The sequence below is a fragment of the Typopeltis vanoorti genome, chromosome 19, assembly GCF_054136105.1.
Source record: "Typopeltis vanoorti isolate ZY-2024b chromosome 19, IOZ_Tvanoo_1.0, whole genome shotgun sequence".
In the NCBI taxonomy this organism is placed as follows: Eukaryota; Metazoa; Arthropoda; class Arachnida; order Uropygi; family Thelyphonidae; genus Typopeltis; species Typopeltis vanoorti.
The window spans coordinates 102,786,666-102,803,998 of NC_143567.1; the positions used below are offsets into that span (position 1 = coordinate 102,786,666).

The 17,333-nt window shown below is 36.3% G+C and overlaps 1 protein-coding gene across 2 annotated transcripts in view; it reads left to right on the forward strand.

The window, feature by feature from the left end:
* The first annotated feature begins 1,180 nt into the window (after positions 1–1,180).
* LOC150096408 (tRNA (uracil-5-)-methyltransferase homolog B-like) overlaps positions 1,181–17,333 on the forward strand; it is a 137,846-nt gene continuing 121,693 nt past the window's right edge. The window contains exons 1-3 of one of the 2 annotated variants that reach the window (XM_090409196.1): positions 1,181–1,664; positions 2,674–2,895; positions 12,946–13,000. In XM_090409196.1, the coding sequence (XP_090265322.1) occupies positions 1,579–1,664; positions 2,674–2,895; positions 12,946–13,000 (363 nt within the window). In that variant the 5' untranslated portion in view covers positions 1,181–1,578. The remainder of the gene's footprint in view (positions 1,665–2,673; positions 2,896–12,945; positions 13,001–17,333) is intronic. The other variant, XM_090409195.1, reaches the window with a different exon arrangement.

The following is a 17,333-nucleotide window of genomic DNA, read 5'->3' on the forward strand; positions in this document are numbered from 1 at the left end:
ATGAAAGTTGGGTAGAGCGATAGTGAATGCACATGATGTCAAAATTTTACAGGATGATTTGGATAGATTGGAGAACTGGGCTAAGGAGAATGGATGTCAATTTAATGTGGCAAACTGTAAGAATATATATTGGGGTGAAAGGATTAGCAGCAGTATACCACATTGGTGGAACTGTACTCCAGGAGATTGACAAGGCCAGGGATTTGGGAGTGTTGGTGGATAGGAGTTGAAGTTCAGGGTGTACATTTCAAAAGTGGCTAAAACAGTTCATCAAATCACTTGGTTAGTGAAGAATACTTTGACGAGCAGAGACACGCAAGTTATAGTTCCTCTATATCGAGCCTTGATAAGACCCCATCTTGATTACTGTGCCCAGATCTGGGCACCAGGGTTTCTTCTTGATGGGGAGGAGGTGGAGAGGATCTAGAGGCGCGTGACCAAGACGATAGCAGGTCTATGGAATGAACCTTATGAGAACAGGTTGAAGATTTGTGGGTTGCAGAAATTGGTTGATAGGCAGAAAAGGGGTGTATGATTGAGACATTCAAATTACTAAAGGGTTTCTATAAGATTAAGTAAGAGGATATTTTTCAGAACAGGGCTGGTGTTGGGCGGACTAGAGGCCATCTATTGAAACTAGGGAAGAGCGTGGTTAGAAAGGGTGTTAGAACTAGGTTTTTTACTTGGAGAGTGATGAATGAGTGGATTAAGCTGCCAGAGTCTGTTGTGGGGTGCCATGACGGTGAATGAGTTCAAGACAAAGTATGATAGATACCGTGTGGATGTTGAATAGTTGTTCTTGACATGATGTTTAGGGCCTCCCTCTATGAGTCTAACGACTCATTGTAGTTGCCCGTAATAATAATAATAATAATAATAATAATAATAATAATAATAATAATAATAATAATAATAATAATAATAATATTCCATCTAATCCCACTGCTGTATTTATGTAGAGATTCTGAAATACCCTAAGAACCTGCATTTCATTCTCCTCTGTTCTCACATTATTGTCTGTCACATTGGTTAGAATGAGATTGCCTTTCAAAGTGGTAACTTAACTATTTTACCTGCTTCTGTCTCCTCGTGACCATCATCACTTATTAAGATTAACCATCCATAGTCATTCTTCCTCTTACTTGCCAGATAACGAAAGAATTCTTTGGGATTTCCTTTGGCCTGCTCGGCCAGATTCTTCTTATAATCTGATTTTTGCATTCCATGCGAAAATATAAAGCACATTAATATTTGTGTTTCATTCGATTTTATATACCTTCAATAATATATACAAATTATTCATACAAGAACCTGTTATACCTAAGTCAGGCCTTGCCCAGACGGTATTCGAACTAAAGGTTGACGTCATTACCCACTAAACTACGGAGGTTCAATTTTTAAGTAATGGAAAGAGTTTGGATTGGTTCACAATAGTTTAATGCATAGGTTTGCTTACATTTATCTATTCATTGATAAATATAAGGTATAGTTTGATCTATTTCTTGTGATGGCGCTGAAAGCATAAATCTACAGTTTTCGTTCAAATTTTTGTTAGCAAGCCTTGCGGACTATTTGTTGATGTTTTCATTTACTCCAAATTCCTTCCATTTAGAATCTTTTCAGCATATCGTATTGAAGCGTATCATTCGAAGATTAAGAAATAGGTAAGATTTAATTAAAAATTAAGAAAAAAGAAGGAAATGAGAAAACTGTAATGATTGTGGTTTTAAAAGTATGTTGAAAGGAGAAGAGTTAAGGTGAGGGGAATGGATGCAGTCACCAAAAAACAGATTTTCCTAACAAGACGCTACCTTACACCATTACGGCTACTATATACAAATCCCAAATTGGCCCAACCATGGGATACTGCTCACATATTTGAGGTTTACCAATTGGATGCTATCCAGATCCGCTTGATTTCATCTCCCATAGACTTTCAGTTTATTTCAGTTTACAAATACCTTCATGGACAGTGCCCTGCTGAATTGACAAATTAGTCCACCACTTTCCTTCATAATCATTAGAACCAGAGCTACTGCTAACCAACAGCCTCTTGCAGTCCATCTCGAAACTCACTGAACCAACTTCTCTGCCTCTTTGGAACAGCTTTCCCCCAGGGTGAGCAGATACCTCCTTTCTTCTTACTCTCCTATCCACACACCAATATGCCATAGGTCATTATGACCTTTTGTGTTTGTGGGTCATATATATAAACATAGATTTCTTGTAACTGTTCACCTTGGTTACCTTAGAAATACAGCGAGGGCTTTGTTTTACTAGGTAATGTCTCAGCCAACATGACATTTCTTCTTGTACTATCGTTTAATTTATTTCAATACAGAATACAATATGCTTAGCTAAATCCCAAACTTCCAGTTCAGCCTCATTTTTTTCACTATCCAGATATATACCTACTAACTGGTTGCACCATGAGAAGGTGAGGATCGCACATTAGGTCAGAAGTCTTGGTCAAGTGTTATCATTCCTTAAAAGTCGGTATGAAGTCTCTTTCAAGTTATCTTGCTTTGTCTCTTAAGCAATTCCTGATTGCATTTCATTAATTACAAACATGAATGAAACCATTGTTCTTTTTTATTTATAATCTTGCACTTATGTATATACAAACAGTAGTGAGAATCCAATATGTACATTAGACATTTTTAAAATTATTAGATGGAGATATACATCATGCGAAGAAACATCTCAGGGACATGTAGGAGAGCAAGAATGTCCTTCCCTTCCTGCTATCAAGAAACCATTACATGATCCAAGAAGTCTTCAAAAGTTCCAGTCTGAATACAAGCAACCTAAAAACTGTGGAGGTTTAATAGAACTAAAATTAGAGGATAATCGATCAGTTAGTCAGCCTTTAACTATTGAAAATCAGTACCAGAGGTAAGTTGCTAATAATTTTTATTGTTATTTTTCATTATCATCACCTAACAATTACACAGCTCATTATAGGAAATCCACCGTAAGCTCTTCTTCTACCATAATACTCTATGTTAAATATATAAGTACACTTAGGAACTGCTCAGAATGCAGGCCATTTGTTTCATGAGAAAGAAAAAATTTTATTCCTTGGTGATACCTTTTTTTGGGACAACTCATACTGTTCTCTTGTTATTCTGTGAAAATTACCTCTAGATAACTACTCATATTTTCTTATATCAGCATAACATGAGACATCTCAAATGTATAACACTCTAGTACCTTGTATAGAAAAATGAACCCTCTATTTATTTAAGGGGTTAAAAATGTTCTTGTTATAGCCAAGATAGATTGCACGATTACACTTTTTAGGACTAAACTTCAGAGGTCTAAAACATTGATGGGAATGATGTTCTGGCCACAACAAAGTTGGGGGGTACTTGGAACTTCAGTGAAGTCATGTCATTCTGTAAAAACTACATTGTCTCCTAAATCTTCACATTGGTGGGCCTGTTAGTATGGAGATATTCTCTGGTGAACAGATATTAAACTAGTAGAGTATAGTGTTATTTAGGAATTATGACATAAGTAACTATGGTTGTGAGATCAGTGTTAATCAGTGTGCTAATTGTATGTTCTGCTGGCTGGCTTACCTGGTTTACTGAAACTGGAGTTCACTGTGTAGTAGTGAACTAATAGTACAGAGATGTGACATCCACACTTCGACCATGCAAACTTTGTGGTAGATGAGTTTTACCACCTGTAGTAATACCATCATTTTGCTTATTGGAGTAGACTAAAACTAAGTCTGAATTCCAGACCATATTTTAAGTTTATTTTTTTCAGTATGAATAATACATTCAGAATTATTCATACTGAATAATTTCTTTTAAAATGGTAACATTTCTTTTAATATGGTACCATTTTAACCACTCTACTGGCCAATGTAGATGACATAAACAAACCACTTTAGGAATTTTCAAGGGTCAAAACATGAGTGGCATTTGCCTTTTATCATGTAATTTCCTTAATTTTACACTTACTAACATTAACATGACAGCCATTTTCGTTTGCCGAAATTTCCAGGCTATTCCAATTATTTTGTAAGTGCTGAATATCAGTAGCATCTCTGATTACCCTGCCTATCTTCACATTCCATATTAAATTTACCATCTTCACTAAAAATCGTGCCTAAGTAGCCGAAATGTTTTACTTGTTCCACATGTTCTCAACACACTTGACATTTTCAACGATTCTACCTATTTTCATTGTCTTTGTCTTTTTATTGCTGACCTTCATGCCATATCTATTACAACAATTATTCAATTTAGTCAAGGGATCTTCCAGGCTTGTAGCAGATTTATTTAGAAATATAACATCGTCTGCATAAAGCAAAGAGCTGACATTAACATCTCCAATCTTCTGATATCATGTTTAATACCACTTTCCTTCATAATGTGATCAATATAGATAATTACTAACAGAGAGGATAATGTACATCCTTGTCTCACACCAGATTTAACATTAAACCATCTTCCTGTACTTCCTTCAATTCTAACTGCTCACTTGCAACTCAAATAAAGACTAAGTATTGTTTGATATCATGCCTCATTGACACCATATAACAGTAGCATATTGAATAGCTTCTCTCTTGGCACCTTGTCATATGCCTTTTCCAGATCGACAAAACTTAAATACAGATCTTTGTTATATTCCCATGCTTTGTCAACTATTTGTCGCAAAGTGAAGATCTGATCCTGACAGCTTCTGTTTGGCCTGAGTCCAGCTTGTTCTTCACCAAGCTTTTCTTCCACAATTCTTCTCAACCGTTTCTCAAGTATACTGGCACAAATCTTGCCAGGAACAATCAGTAGGGAAATACCTCTGTAATTCTCACATTCAGTTTTATTTCCCTTTTTATATATGGGTACTATCAGAGCTCTACTCCAATCATCAGGAATTCATCCTTCTGTCCAGGCATTCTGAACTATGCAGTGCAACCACTGTAAGACTTTTATACCACCATACTTCAGCATCTCTGGTCGAATATCATCTACTCTGGCTGCCTTTCCACATTTCAAGCCTTTGATGGCTTTTTCTACTTCAAGTATGGATATGTATTCCCAACTGCATGCCTGTTGAGTGTTTTTTACTACTGTGCTATCACTGCTTGTTTCATTCAGCAATTTTTCGAAGTAATTACTCCATACTTCAAGGATATCTTTTCTCCCATTTTCATGTCACCCTTATCATCTCTAACTGCTTTTACAGCACTCTTTTCTCCATTCTTAAGCTTCTTCAACAAACTCCAGAATATCTTGCCACCTTCTTGATATTTATTTTCTATGTTCTTGCCAAAGTCCTCCCATGACGTTTGTTTAGCTAGTTTTACACAGTTTAGCTTTCTTACCTTTGTCTCTGTATTCTCTAAGAGCACAAGCTGACTTATTTGCCAGATACTTTTGATATGCTTTCTTCTTTTCTTTCACTGCCTCTTTAACTTCCTGTTTTTGCCATGGAGTTCTGATTTTTCTATCCTTGCAGACAACCTCAACACATTCCTCTAGCTGAATCAATCAGTGTTTTCTTCAAGGCTTGCCACTGAATCTCCAAGGTTTCATTCCTGTTCTCAAACTCTTTCATTTTTTCTTCAATAATCTTTGTGGATTTTATCTACAGTTAACATCTGAGAGCTGTTAACATCAGTGGCAAGTCTTGAAGAAAACTGTGATTGACTCAGCTGGAGAGGCATGTGGTGAGGTGGCCTGCAAGGATAGAAAAATCAGAACTCCATGGTGGACATAGGATGTTAAAGACGCTGTGAAGGAAAAGAAGAAAGCATATGAAATGTTCCTGGCAAATAAGCCAGCTTGTACTCTTAGAATACAGAGACAAATGTATGAAAGTTAAACACTGTCTAAAACTAGCTAAACAAAAGTCATTGGAGGACTTTGGCAAGAACATAGAAAATAAATATCAAGAGGGTGGCAAAATATTCTGGAGGTTGTTGAAGAAGCTTAGAAATGGAAGAAAGAGTGCTGTAAAAGACAGTTAGAGATGATAAAGGTGACATGAAAATGGTAGAAAAAGATATCCTTGAAGTATGGAGTAATTACTTCGATAAATTGCTGAATGAAACAAGCAGTGATAGCACAGTGGTAAAAAAACACTCAACAGGCATGCAGTCGGGAATACATATCCATACTTGAAGTAGAAAAGCCATCAAAGGCTTGAAATGTGGAAAGGCAGCCAGAGTAGATGATATTTGACCAGAGATGCTGAAGTATGGTGGTATAAAAGCTTACAGTGGTTGCACTGCATAGTTCAGAATCCCTGGACAGAGGGACGAATTCCTGATGATTGGAGTAGAGCTCTGATAGTATCCATGTATAAAAAGGGAAATAAAACTGAATGTGACAATTACAGAGGTATTTCCCTACTGAGTGTTCCTGGCAAGATCTATGCAAGTATACTTGAGAAACGGTTGAGAAGAATTGTGGAAGAAAAGCTTGGTGAAGAACAAGCTGGACTCAGGCCAAATAGATGCTGTCAGGATCAGATCTTCACTTTGCGACAAATAGTTGACAAAGTCATGGGAATATAACAAAGATCTGTATTTAAGTTTTGTCGATCTGGAAAAGGCATATGACAAGGTGCCAAGAGAGAAGCTATTCAATATGCTACTGTTATATGGTGTCAATGAGGCATGATATCAAACAATACTTAGTCTTTATTTGAGTTGCAAGTGAGCAGTTAGAATTGAAGGAAGTACAGTTAGATGGTTTAATGTTAAATCTGGTGTGAGACAAGGATGTACATTATCCCCTCTGTTATTCATTATTTATATGGATCACATTATGAAGGAAAGTGGTGTTAAACATGATATCAGAATTGGAGATGTTAATGTCAGCGCTTTGCTTTATGCGGACAATGTTATACTTCTTAATAAATCCGCTTCAAGTTTGCAAGATTCCCTGACTAAATTGAACAACTGTTGTAATAGATATGGTATGAAGGTCAGCAATAAAAAGAGAACGATAATGAAAATAGGTAGAATCGTTGAAAATATCAACTGCGTTGTGAACGGAGAAGCTGTGGAACAAGTAAAATATTTCAGCTATTTAGGCACGATTTTTAGTGAAGATGGTAAATTAAATATGGAAATAGACAACAGAATCAACAAAACTGGTATGGTAGGAAGTCAACTGAATAAATTTATATGGAATAAGAGAGAAATTAGTCAGAATGCTAAATTAGCTATATACAAGACAGTGTTCATACCAGTTTTAACTTATGGATCAGAAGTAAAACTCTTGACCAAAGACTAGAGACTGCAGATATGAGAGTCTTGAGAAAGATTAGAGGCTTGAACAGATGGCATCAATAGCAATATCACATTGAAAACGAGGAAATTAGAAAAGAACTAGGCATTGTCAGCATCCAGGAATGCATTCTTCTTCTTCTGCAGGTTCTCCCACTTAAGTGGGGGTCGCTGTTGATGATGAGTCTCCTCCACATCCCCCTGTCTTGGACTGTCACCACATCCAACTTCTTCATCCTCATGTCCTCTTTTACCAGCTCCCTCCATCTCTTCTTTTCCACCCACGCTTCCTCCTTCCTTGCAAATCCAATTGCATGACCCTTCTTCCCACATATTCATCCTTCCTCCTCATCACATGAGCAAACCATCTCAACCTTGCCTCCTGTATCTTCGCTCCTAAGTTTGTAACTTTCATTGTTCTCCTAACATAGTCATTTCTCAGACGATCCTTTCTTGTCCCACCGCACATCCACCTAAGCATTCTCATCTCTGCTACTTCCATCCTGCTGATGTTATTTTTCCTCAGGGCCACAGTTTCTATAGCATACATCATAGCTGGCCTCACTACTGTCCTATAGATTTTGCCTTTCAGATTGATCAGCACCCTCTTATCGCATAACACTCCAGCCATCTCCCTCCAGTTCCTCCAACCCGCTTGTGTCCTGCATCCCACTTCCTTCTCAGCTCCTCCATCTTCTTCCACCGTTGAACCTAAATATCTAAAGTCCCTCACCTTCCTGATGACATTTCCTTCGAGCTCCAGATCTGTCTCCTGGCCGCTGCCCACTGTGCAACACATATACTCTGTCTTACTTCTGCTCATTCTCATACCTCTCTCTTCCAGTACTTTTCTCCATCTTTCCAGTTTAGTTCCCGCTTCTTCTCTTGAATCTGCACACAACAAGATGTCATCTGCATTCAACATTGTCCAAGGCGCATCTTCTCTCACCTCCTCCGTCACCACCTCCATCACAATGTTAAACAGAAACGGACTTAATGCTGACCCTTGATGCAAGCCAACTGTTACTTGAAAACTTTCTGTCGGTCCCACACAGGTCTGAACACTTGTCTTCACATTTCTGTACATCTTCCGCACCAACCTGACACATTTCTCCGGAACCTTCTTCTCCCTCAGACATCTCCAGACTTCTTGCCTTGGCACTCTATCGTATGCTTTCTCCAGATCAATAAATGCCAGATGTAGCTCCCGTTGTTTCTCTCGAAACTTTTCCATCATCTGCCGTAACCCAAAGATAGCATCTGTTGTTGATCTACCAGGCATGAAGCCAAATTGTTCCTTTGCAATCTCTACCTCCTTCCTCAATCTTCCATCAAGAACCCTTTCTAGGATTTTCATTGTGTGGGACATCAACTTTATTCCTTTGTAATTTTTACAGTCTTGTGCATCCCCTTTACCCTTGTAGATGGGGACAAGAGTACTCTCCCTCCATTCCTCGGGTATATTTTCCTGTTGGCAAACTTTCATGTACAAGTCCCACAGCAGGTCAATTCCCTCTTCCCCCAGTGCCTTCCATGCCTCCACTGGAATCCTGTCGGGGCCCACCGATTTTCCATTCCTCATCCTCTTCATGGTCTCCGTCACTTCCACTCTATTGATGTTCTGCACCATCCCCTCAGAAGGCTGCCCATCTTCTCTGTGAGTCCTTGCAGTTTCCTCATTCAAAAGTCCCCCAAAGTATATTCTCCATCTATTTCTTATGTCCACATCCCTCCATAATACTCTTCCTTCAGCATCTTTGATCTGCCTCACATGTAAGATGTCCTTTGCTGCTTTATTTCTACATTTTGCTAGTTGGTAAATTTTTATCTGTCCTTCCTTTGTTTCTAATTGATCATACAGATCTTGATATGCCATGGCCTTCGCCTGCGTCACAACTCTCTTGGCTTCTTGCTTTCTCTCTCTGTACACTGCTCTATCCTCTTCCACTCTTGACTCATCCCACTACTGCTTTGCCTTCCTCTTAGCTCATCCAGGAATGCATTAGCAGAGCTAATCTCAGGTGGTATGGTCACTTGAACAGAATGGGCAAGGAAAGATTAGCAAAACAATGTTCTCTGCCAGATTGGCAGGAAAACGACCCAGAGGAAGACCAAGATATAGGTGGATTGATACGGTACAAAGTGCTTTAGACGATAGAAATATAAGATCTGATAATGTTGGAGTCTTGACAAGTAACAGACTGATTTGGAGGAAAATTGTAGATAGGAAGTTAGTAATGATGTAAATTTTTCATATGGTACTATCATATCCTGTACACCCCTTAAGGGTACAAATCAGGAATTTGATGATGATGATGTTATGATTTGAGGAACTCTTTCATGTTTTTTTTTGAGGTGTGACATGAAGTTGGAAGATGAGTGCATTGGCTTTCTGGATCTATGAGACCAGTATTTTTTCTAATATATTGATTTATTGATCACTTTTCATCATATGGTCACCAGGCACAACTGCTCCTGGACTGTCTTGTGTAAAATAACCCCAGAACATCTTTTTAGTTATGTGTTTAGGAACTTGTTGAAATTGGGTGGGAGGTCTTCTCAGTTGCTGATTTGCAAACAAGGGTACTTGCTCTCCTTGAAGAAAGAAATGACTCTCATCTGAGAATGTGACCTTCTACTTCTCAGCTGTCCAATCTTTGTATACTTTTGCAACTGTAGCTTGTTTTTCTGCATAACCTTCATCAACAGTTGTTTCTGTTTTGGTCTGTGGGCTTTTTTTGTTTCGATGGAATGTCATGTTAGAAACCTTAATCCCACTAGATGCCAAGTCTATTTAAAGCCCAAACTGAAACCCAAACCAAAATTATTGTGAAAGACCCAAACCAGAAACTTGACGAAAATTTGGCTTGTTCAGATTAATTTGTTCACTACTATATATATATATATATATATATCCTCATCCACTTTATTTTTATTTTTTAAAATATTTATTTTATTATTATTATTTTTTTTTTTACATCTGCCAAAACATGCAATACTGCTCACACATCTGTGGTGGCATGTCCAAAGCCTTACTAGCATTGCTTATGAGGCTTTGGACTGTTTAGAAAAGAGCAGTCATTAATCAGTGACTCCTCTCTCTCACAGACATTCAGTTTCTGCTTTTTTTGTTTCTTTTACAGATATTTGTGGTCATTGCTCTGCTGAATTGGCTACTATCATACTATCATTCGTTCACCTTCCTTTCCAAACTGTGAGAACAAGAGCAGCCTCCGGTCAACATCCATTTACCATCCACTTTCAAACTTATTTAACTAATTTCTTCTCCTCCTCTTTAATTCCCTCATCGGCTCACTATAGTGAGTATGTTAGTGATGAAACTCAAGGTACCAGATGCTGGACCATGCCTTACTTCACGTAATATGCATCTGTTATTCTTTCTCCTTATTCTTTTATTTATCCTCGGCACTATTATGCTGTATGTCTTGTTTGTGACTTTTTATGTACCCAGATAAAACAAAATCTGGAAACAAACCACTTCAAGCTTCCAGTAAGTGGTGTTTATGGTGGTGGTCTCATACTGGGCAATGAAATACATCTCACTTAAGAACATTCACAAATATTTCTGCCATCCGTAGCACAATTTTAACTCGCATTCTATTGGGTGGAGAGTGGTATATTCCACATCCCTCCCAATTTCAACTCAAAATAACAATCATGAAAATTCTCATTATTACATGTCCACAAGAAAAGGTAATGGTAGCAAATTTCTTACAAAGAAAAACAAAACTATTTCATCTAAAAAAAAAAAATTACAGATATGAATTTTGTATCTCAATTCATACTAAATATATAAAATCTAAATTTTATATATATTTGAACAGAGGCTGAAAAACATGAATGTGTGTTTAACATGTTTTTTTTTTTTAATTAAAATGCAACAGATAGTTGCATTTTAATTACTTTTTTTTTTTGTTTTTGAGCAGAAAATACAATTTGATTTATTTAAATTTTTGTCAAATGCATTTTTTTTCTCTCCGTCACATTAAGTAGACATCAGCTATAGTAGTGTTATGCATACTGTAAAGATTTGCAGTAGGAATTTAGGTAATCATAGAGTTCATCTCGTTGCCAACCTAGATGGATATGTCTCATGTTTGAATGTTGATGATAATGAGGTATGCTAGACAAAATTTGGTAGTAATAGTGTTAATGATGTAAATCTAACAGAATAAACAAATTTATTACTCATGTATTAAAAGCAGGCTAGTGAGTGACAATGGTGAGGAAGATTAAATTAGACTATGGAAAAGAAGTTAACTGAAGGTCTAGGGAAATTTTTTGTTTATTTTTATTTTTTGCAGTGTGGCAAATAAAAGAAGGAATGATTGATGTTGGAAGAATAATTTCATTGAATGTGGCTGGTAGGAAAGGATGTCATGTGTACTGAAAATAACTGAACTGTTGAGTGTTTACTTTAGTAAATTATACATTCCAGGGAGACCCTTCAGCTCTCTTGATGGTGAGGGGAACTGGACAGAAGAATAGAGGTATATGAATTATAGGTATTCAGATTATTGCAAGGTTTATTTGAACAAAGTACTAGGATGGAATATCACTATGGCTACTGAAGGAATGTGCAGGAGAATTAGCGGTCCTCCTCCTGATCTGGTTGTTCATTTTGAGTCAATTTGAGCAAGATTCCCAGTGATTGGAAGGAGAGCAAGATAATTCTGGTAAGGATGGAACTTGGACTGAAGCAACCATTCAATACTAATCAGTATCTCTTGAATGGTAATCAAGGAGAGCCTGGTAAGACTCGTGTAAAGTGGATGGATAGCACTTTGATTCTCTGTACAGGACAGGTAGACATTGACATTTAGATAATCTGCAAAACATCAAAATGATCACTTTCAGACATTTTCAGATTATCTGCAAATAATGAATATTGTAACGATTGATTTTTCATTGTTCGGCAAGGGATTGATGTTCAGATGATCTGGAAAACTGCAAATAAAGGATGTTGGAATGATCAGATGTTACTTTGGAGAAAGTTCAGGAAGTTTGGATAAACAGAAGGTAACTCACTGTAGTTATTAGATCTCCCTAAGTTTTCAGTTTTGAGTAATAATATAACCTTAAATTAAAACCTGTTGATTGGATTTTTGCTCATATGTCATTTTTTTTTTTATTGTGTAGAACCTCATTTGTAATTCACATTTTTGACAAATTCTGTAATGTTTTCTGTTTCATTTTCACTGTAAAACTAATGCACATAAAAGAAATTGTGAACTGTTATACACAAGTCTATTAAATGAAAAATTATTAAAGAAATAATGTCATTGTGCTCAAACAGAAAAATAGATTGATAAATCTTAGTAGTGTGCCAACTACTCACGTGTTCACATATTACCAAATGTTTCTATTTCTTGTTCAGTATGAAACATTTAGTTACAAGCATAACACATAACTTTATAATACAAAAAAGAATTAAAATATTTCATGATTTTATCTGAATACATAAAAGTGTGCAATGTTTTATTAAGAATTTGTGACAGGAAAAAATTGTCATTTTTGTAGTGAACTTACTTGAATTAGTAAATGAAAACAATCCTTTCTTGATCCTGTAATGTGGATTGTGTAGTATGTGACTTACTATAGCATGTTAAGCAATATATTTCATGAGACATCTTTTATTTTTTTCTTTTCCTTAAACTTCTAATTTCTTTCAGACTTACTGAAGCGATAACTCCTTTGTGCAAATTTCCCTATCTTATGCAGCAGAAGGTATGCTAATATATTCACTTTCTTTAATTGCTTTATTAGTTTTGTAATGAACAATTGTTTACTAGAACTAAGTGAATGCTTAGTTTTTCCTCTTGAGTTTGTACCAGTATACTCAAATTGTGAGCTGTCTAGAATACTAGAATCTTACTGTATGGAATTTTACCACATCTTTGTTAGGATTTTTTTTCCTAAGAGCAATCTTATACACTTATGTGTTTTTTGGTCTTAAACACTTTAAATGATTGCACTATTAAAGAGAATTGGATTAGATGGTAAAGACATCAGGATCATTCAAAACTTATATTGGAACCAAAAGGCATCTTTTCAAGTTGATGACATTATTACAGACCCCATTAACATCAAATGAGGAGTAAGGCAAGGATGTGTGCTGTCACCTCTTCTTTTTAACATATACTCAGAAGCCATATTTCAAAAAATCTTAAAAGGGAGAGAGGAAGGGATTAATGTGAATGATGAAATCATCAGTAACATCCGATATGCTGATGACACAGCTCTCTTGGCTGACAATATTCAGGATCTTCAAAATCTTCTGGAACTAGTGAATGAAGAGAGTGAAAAAAATGGGATTAAAAATAAATATGACCAAAACTAAATTCATGGTCATAAACAAGAAACCAATTCTTAATTCATCCATTTCTTTAAATGGGAAACGAATAGAAAGAGTGACAAAGTTTAAATATCTCGGATGCTGTTTAAATGAATAATGCAATCCAGAAATGGAAATAAAAGTTAGAATTGAAATGGCAAGAAAAAATTTTCTCCTGATGAAATCAACACTGTGTAACCGTAGCTTAAACTTAGAGCTTAGAATATGCATGGTTAAATGCTATGTATGGTTTATACTGCTGTATGGTGTTGTGACATTTCTTATAATATTTATCTCTCTACTTATTTGTTATAATACGTTTGTACTTTAATCGTTTAGATTAACTTCTATTGTTTTATATCTTTCCTTTATCCTACCAGCTATGCCATTTATGTTGAGACTGTTTCTTATCTTGTTTGCTTTTTCTTTACTTAATTAGTTATTTACCCTTTATCTACCCTTTCTTAACTAATCCAACATCCTATCTTTCTTAAATTCAAAACTCGTCTAACACTGCACCTTACTTATACACATTTATCCTTATAATTTAAACTCTACAATCAAATATTCTCTCCTTCAGTGCTTTGTAGTCCTATTGGCCTCTCTGTGTCCTAAACAAACAATCTGAAGAAGTTCACCCTATAAGTATTAACACATTTATATTTATGCTGCGCCAGCTAATACCTAGGTAGAAAGGATTCTTGTTCAGGGTGACTCCTTTAGAGAGTTAATGATTATTTGATCAAGCATAAATTTATCTCCCCCTCGCTTGTCCTTTTCTTCCTTACAGTCGCGGCTTACTTATTGCATTAGTATTCATGGGTTTATCCCGCTTGGTTCATTGTTATTTTTATGAGCGGTAGTTTTGAATTCATATAATATAGGCAGATCAGGCAAGTACATGAATGAAACAATTTAATTAGCTTTAAGGTGATACACTATAATACATTTCAAAACAGGATAATATGGTTGCACTCAACTCAGATCAAAAGCTCTAATTAACTTGAACTTATCACACATACTAAATCTTAATAACCTTAAATACAATCATAAAATACAATTCATAGATTATCATTAAGCCATTCGGATACACGTGGCTATCAGTGAACACATCAGCACAATTACTCTTTTAGTTTAACATGATCTTGTATCTATTCGGCCTCTTGGGCAAACAATTCTTAACACTGTCTCGGACACGTATCTAGTTGTAGGCTACTCTTACAGTTCTTTAAGTTCAGTCCAATTTAAACGTTCACACAGGAAATTCACTCTCTTCTTACAACTGGAATTAGTATTTCAAAAATCTACATTACCATTTCTGTCCTTGAACTCTTAAACTTGTTCCCGCCTTGTCTAATCATCAAGGCCTTCAAATGTAATCGCTTTGGAGGATATCTTCTGTAGATCTGTGCGAGTAGAATCTCCGAGGGAAACATGGGAGGTGGCATGGTAACATCGCCTTGAATGGACGGCTCAATTTAGTCCCTCCGTCGTACGACAACATACGAATGCTACGACGGACGAACTAAGTGCCTTCCATGACTGGCCAGGGACTTCCCTCTTACGATGAGCAGGACCACTCTGAGAGATCAGGAATCCAGGAAGAAAAAGATAACAGACTCGAATCTTCATGCAAGGCCTTTTTGTTCAATTTTCTCCTCTTGTTAAATCTAAATATTTGCGATACGCACCAACTCGGTCACGTGTGTCCACGTCAATCTCATTAGCTCCCTCTATTAATTTTTCGCACGTGTGTCTGCCTCCTATTCCTGGAAGATGCTTAGGTTTCCCTTTCCAATACTTTCATAATGCAGGACGGTAAAAGTGACCTTTGAACCCTGACTCACAGGCTTTACTATTTCAGTGCAAGAGGCTGGTTTTTACAAATGGATTTTGCCAGCTTACATGGATTTCTATTATCGGGCCCACACTTAATACAGATTATATTTAAACACTTTATACAAATTTATACAATTCCTTAAACTTTATCTTGACTTGTATTCACAAACAACTTATTTTTTCTATTGCCAACGTTCCATGTTCTCTGCCTGAGTAGAATTAATGTTGTGACTTGAATATTTTACTATAAACCTTTTTAATGCTTATTCAGGACACAACAATGGTGCAGAAACTTGGACCTTGAAGACAACATCAATAAAAAAAAAACTTGAAGCCTTTGAGATGTGGTTATACAGACGAATGTTAAAAATCCCACGGACAGCAAAAACGTCCAATCAGGAAGTACTGGAACAAATGGGGAAATCATGTGAACTTTTAGATACCATAAAGAGAAGGAAAACTGCATATCTTGGTCACCTACTTCATAATGAAAAATATAAAATACTTCAATTGTTTATAAAGGGGAAGATAAATGGAAGAAGAGGACAAGGAAGACGAAGAAAATCTTGGCTGGCAGACATCAGACAGTGGACTGGCATGAGCTCTGAGGGACTGTTTGGAATGGCTGAGGATCGCTCAAAATTTGCCAAGGTGGTCGCCGACTTCCGATAGGAGATGGCACTCAAAGAAGAAGAAACACTTTATTCTACAACACATACAGGCAAATAATCTGGAAATATGTGATATTATACACTCTCCCATAACTGCTCCTGTCATATAAGGTACTTTGAAATAAATTTTATAGAAATGATTAAAATTGAAAAATTTATTATTAAATTGTTTCTTACATTTTCAAAAAATTTATTTCTAAGTCTCATGAGAATTATAATGGGTTACATAACAATATCTTTCTAGCATTCATCATTTTCTCTGGAATTACCAGCTGATTGTCATGTGTTTACTTTCAGATTTCCACTAGCTCTCATTTATGCTGATGATGAGATATATTTATCTCAAAATATCCACATCTTTATAATTAGTATTAAACTATATTTTATTTTTCACTGAGTATATGTTATAATAGGCTATATTCCTCTGATAATTTTTGAACCACATGCAGAGTGTTGTCTTTGAACTCAAGGTAGCAGTTTTATTTTATTTTTTTATGCGATGCTCACCATGAAAGGTTTATTTGTAAATCTATAGTACAGTCATGCCACGGGTGGGCTAAAGATTATTTTTCTAGTTTTATTTATTGATTTTGTATTTTTTACATAGTCTAGAAATCCTGTTCTATAAACCAAACTTGGAATTTTTTCAAGCGACTTCAAGCCTACAATAAGTGAGGTAGTAGTCTCACACTGGATGATGAAATTCATCTCCCTCCTAAAGAGAATCATAGGCATCCATGACCATGGCAGGATTTGAACCTGCAGCCTGTTGGAGAACAGATATGCTAACCATACCAGCAACATACAGTCAACTCTCACTGTATCTCACTATATTCTAATTTTAGAATAGCCATGTGTCTAGAGGAAATTTGGTTAGTACTTTCCTGTAGCATGTTGCAGTGAGTGAGTTTCTTATAATGACAACTACCTCTGGCAATCCATTCCACTCATCCACCACTCTTCAAGCAAAAAATCTAATCAATAAACCAGTCTCTTACGCAACTTCTAGAAGTGATCCCTAGTTCTCTCTCTATTCATCAGTGTTGAAAATTTTCTTTTGTGTCAATCTTATAGAATCCTTTTAATATCTTATAAGTTTTTATCATGTCCCCTCTTTTCTGCTTATCCACTAAACCTTGTGACCCACGCACCTTCAACCTATCCTTATAGGGAGCATTCCATAGACCTGTCACTAGCATGGTCATTCATCTCTGAA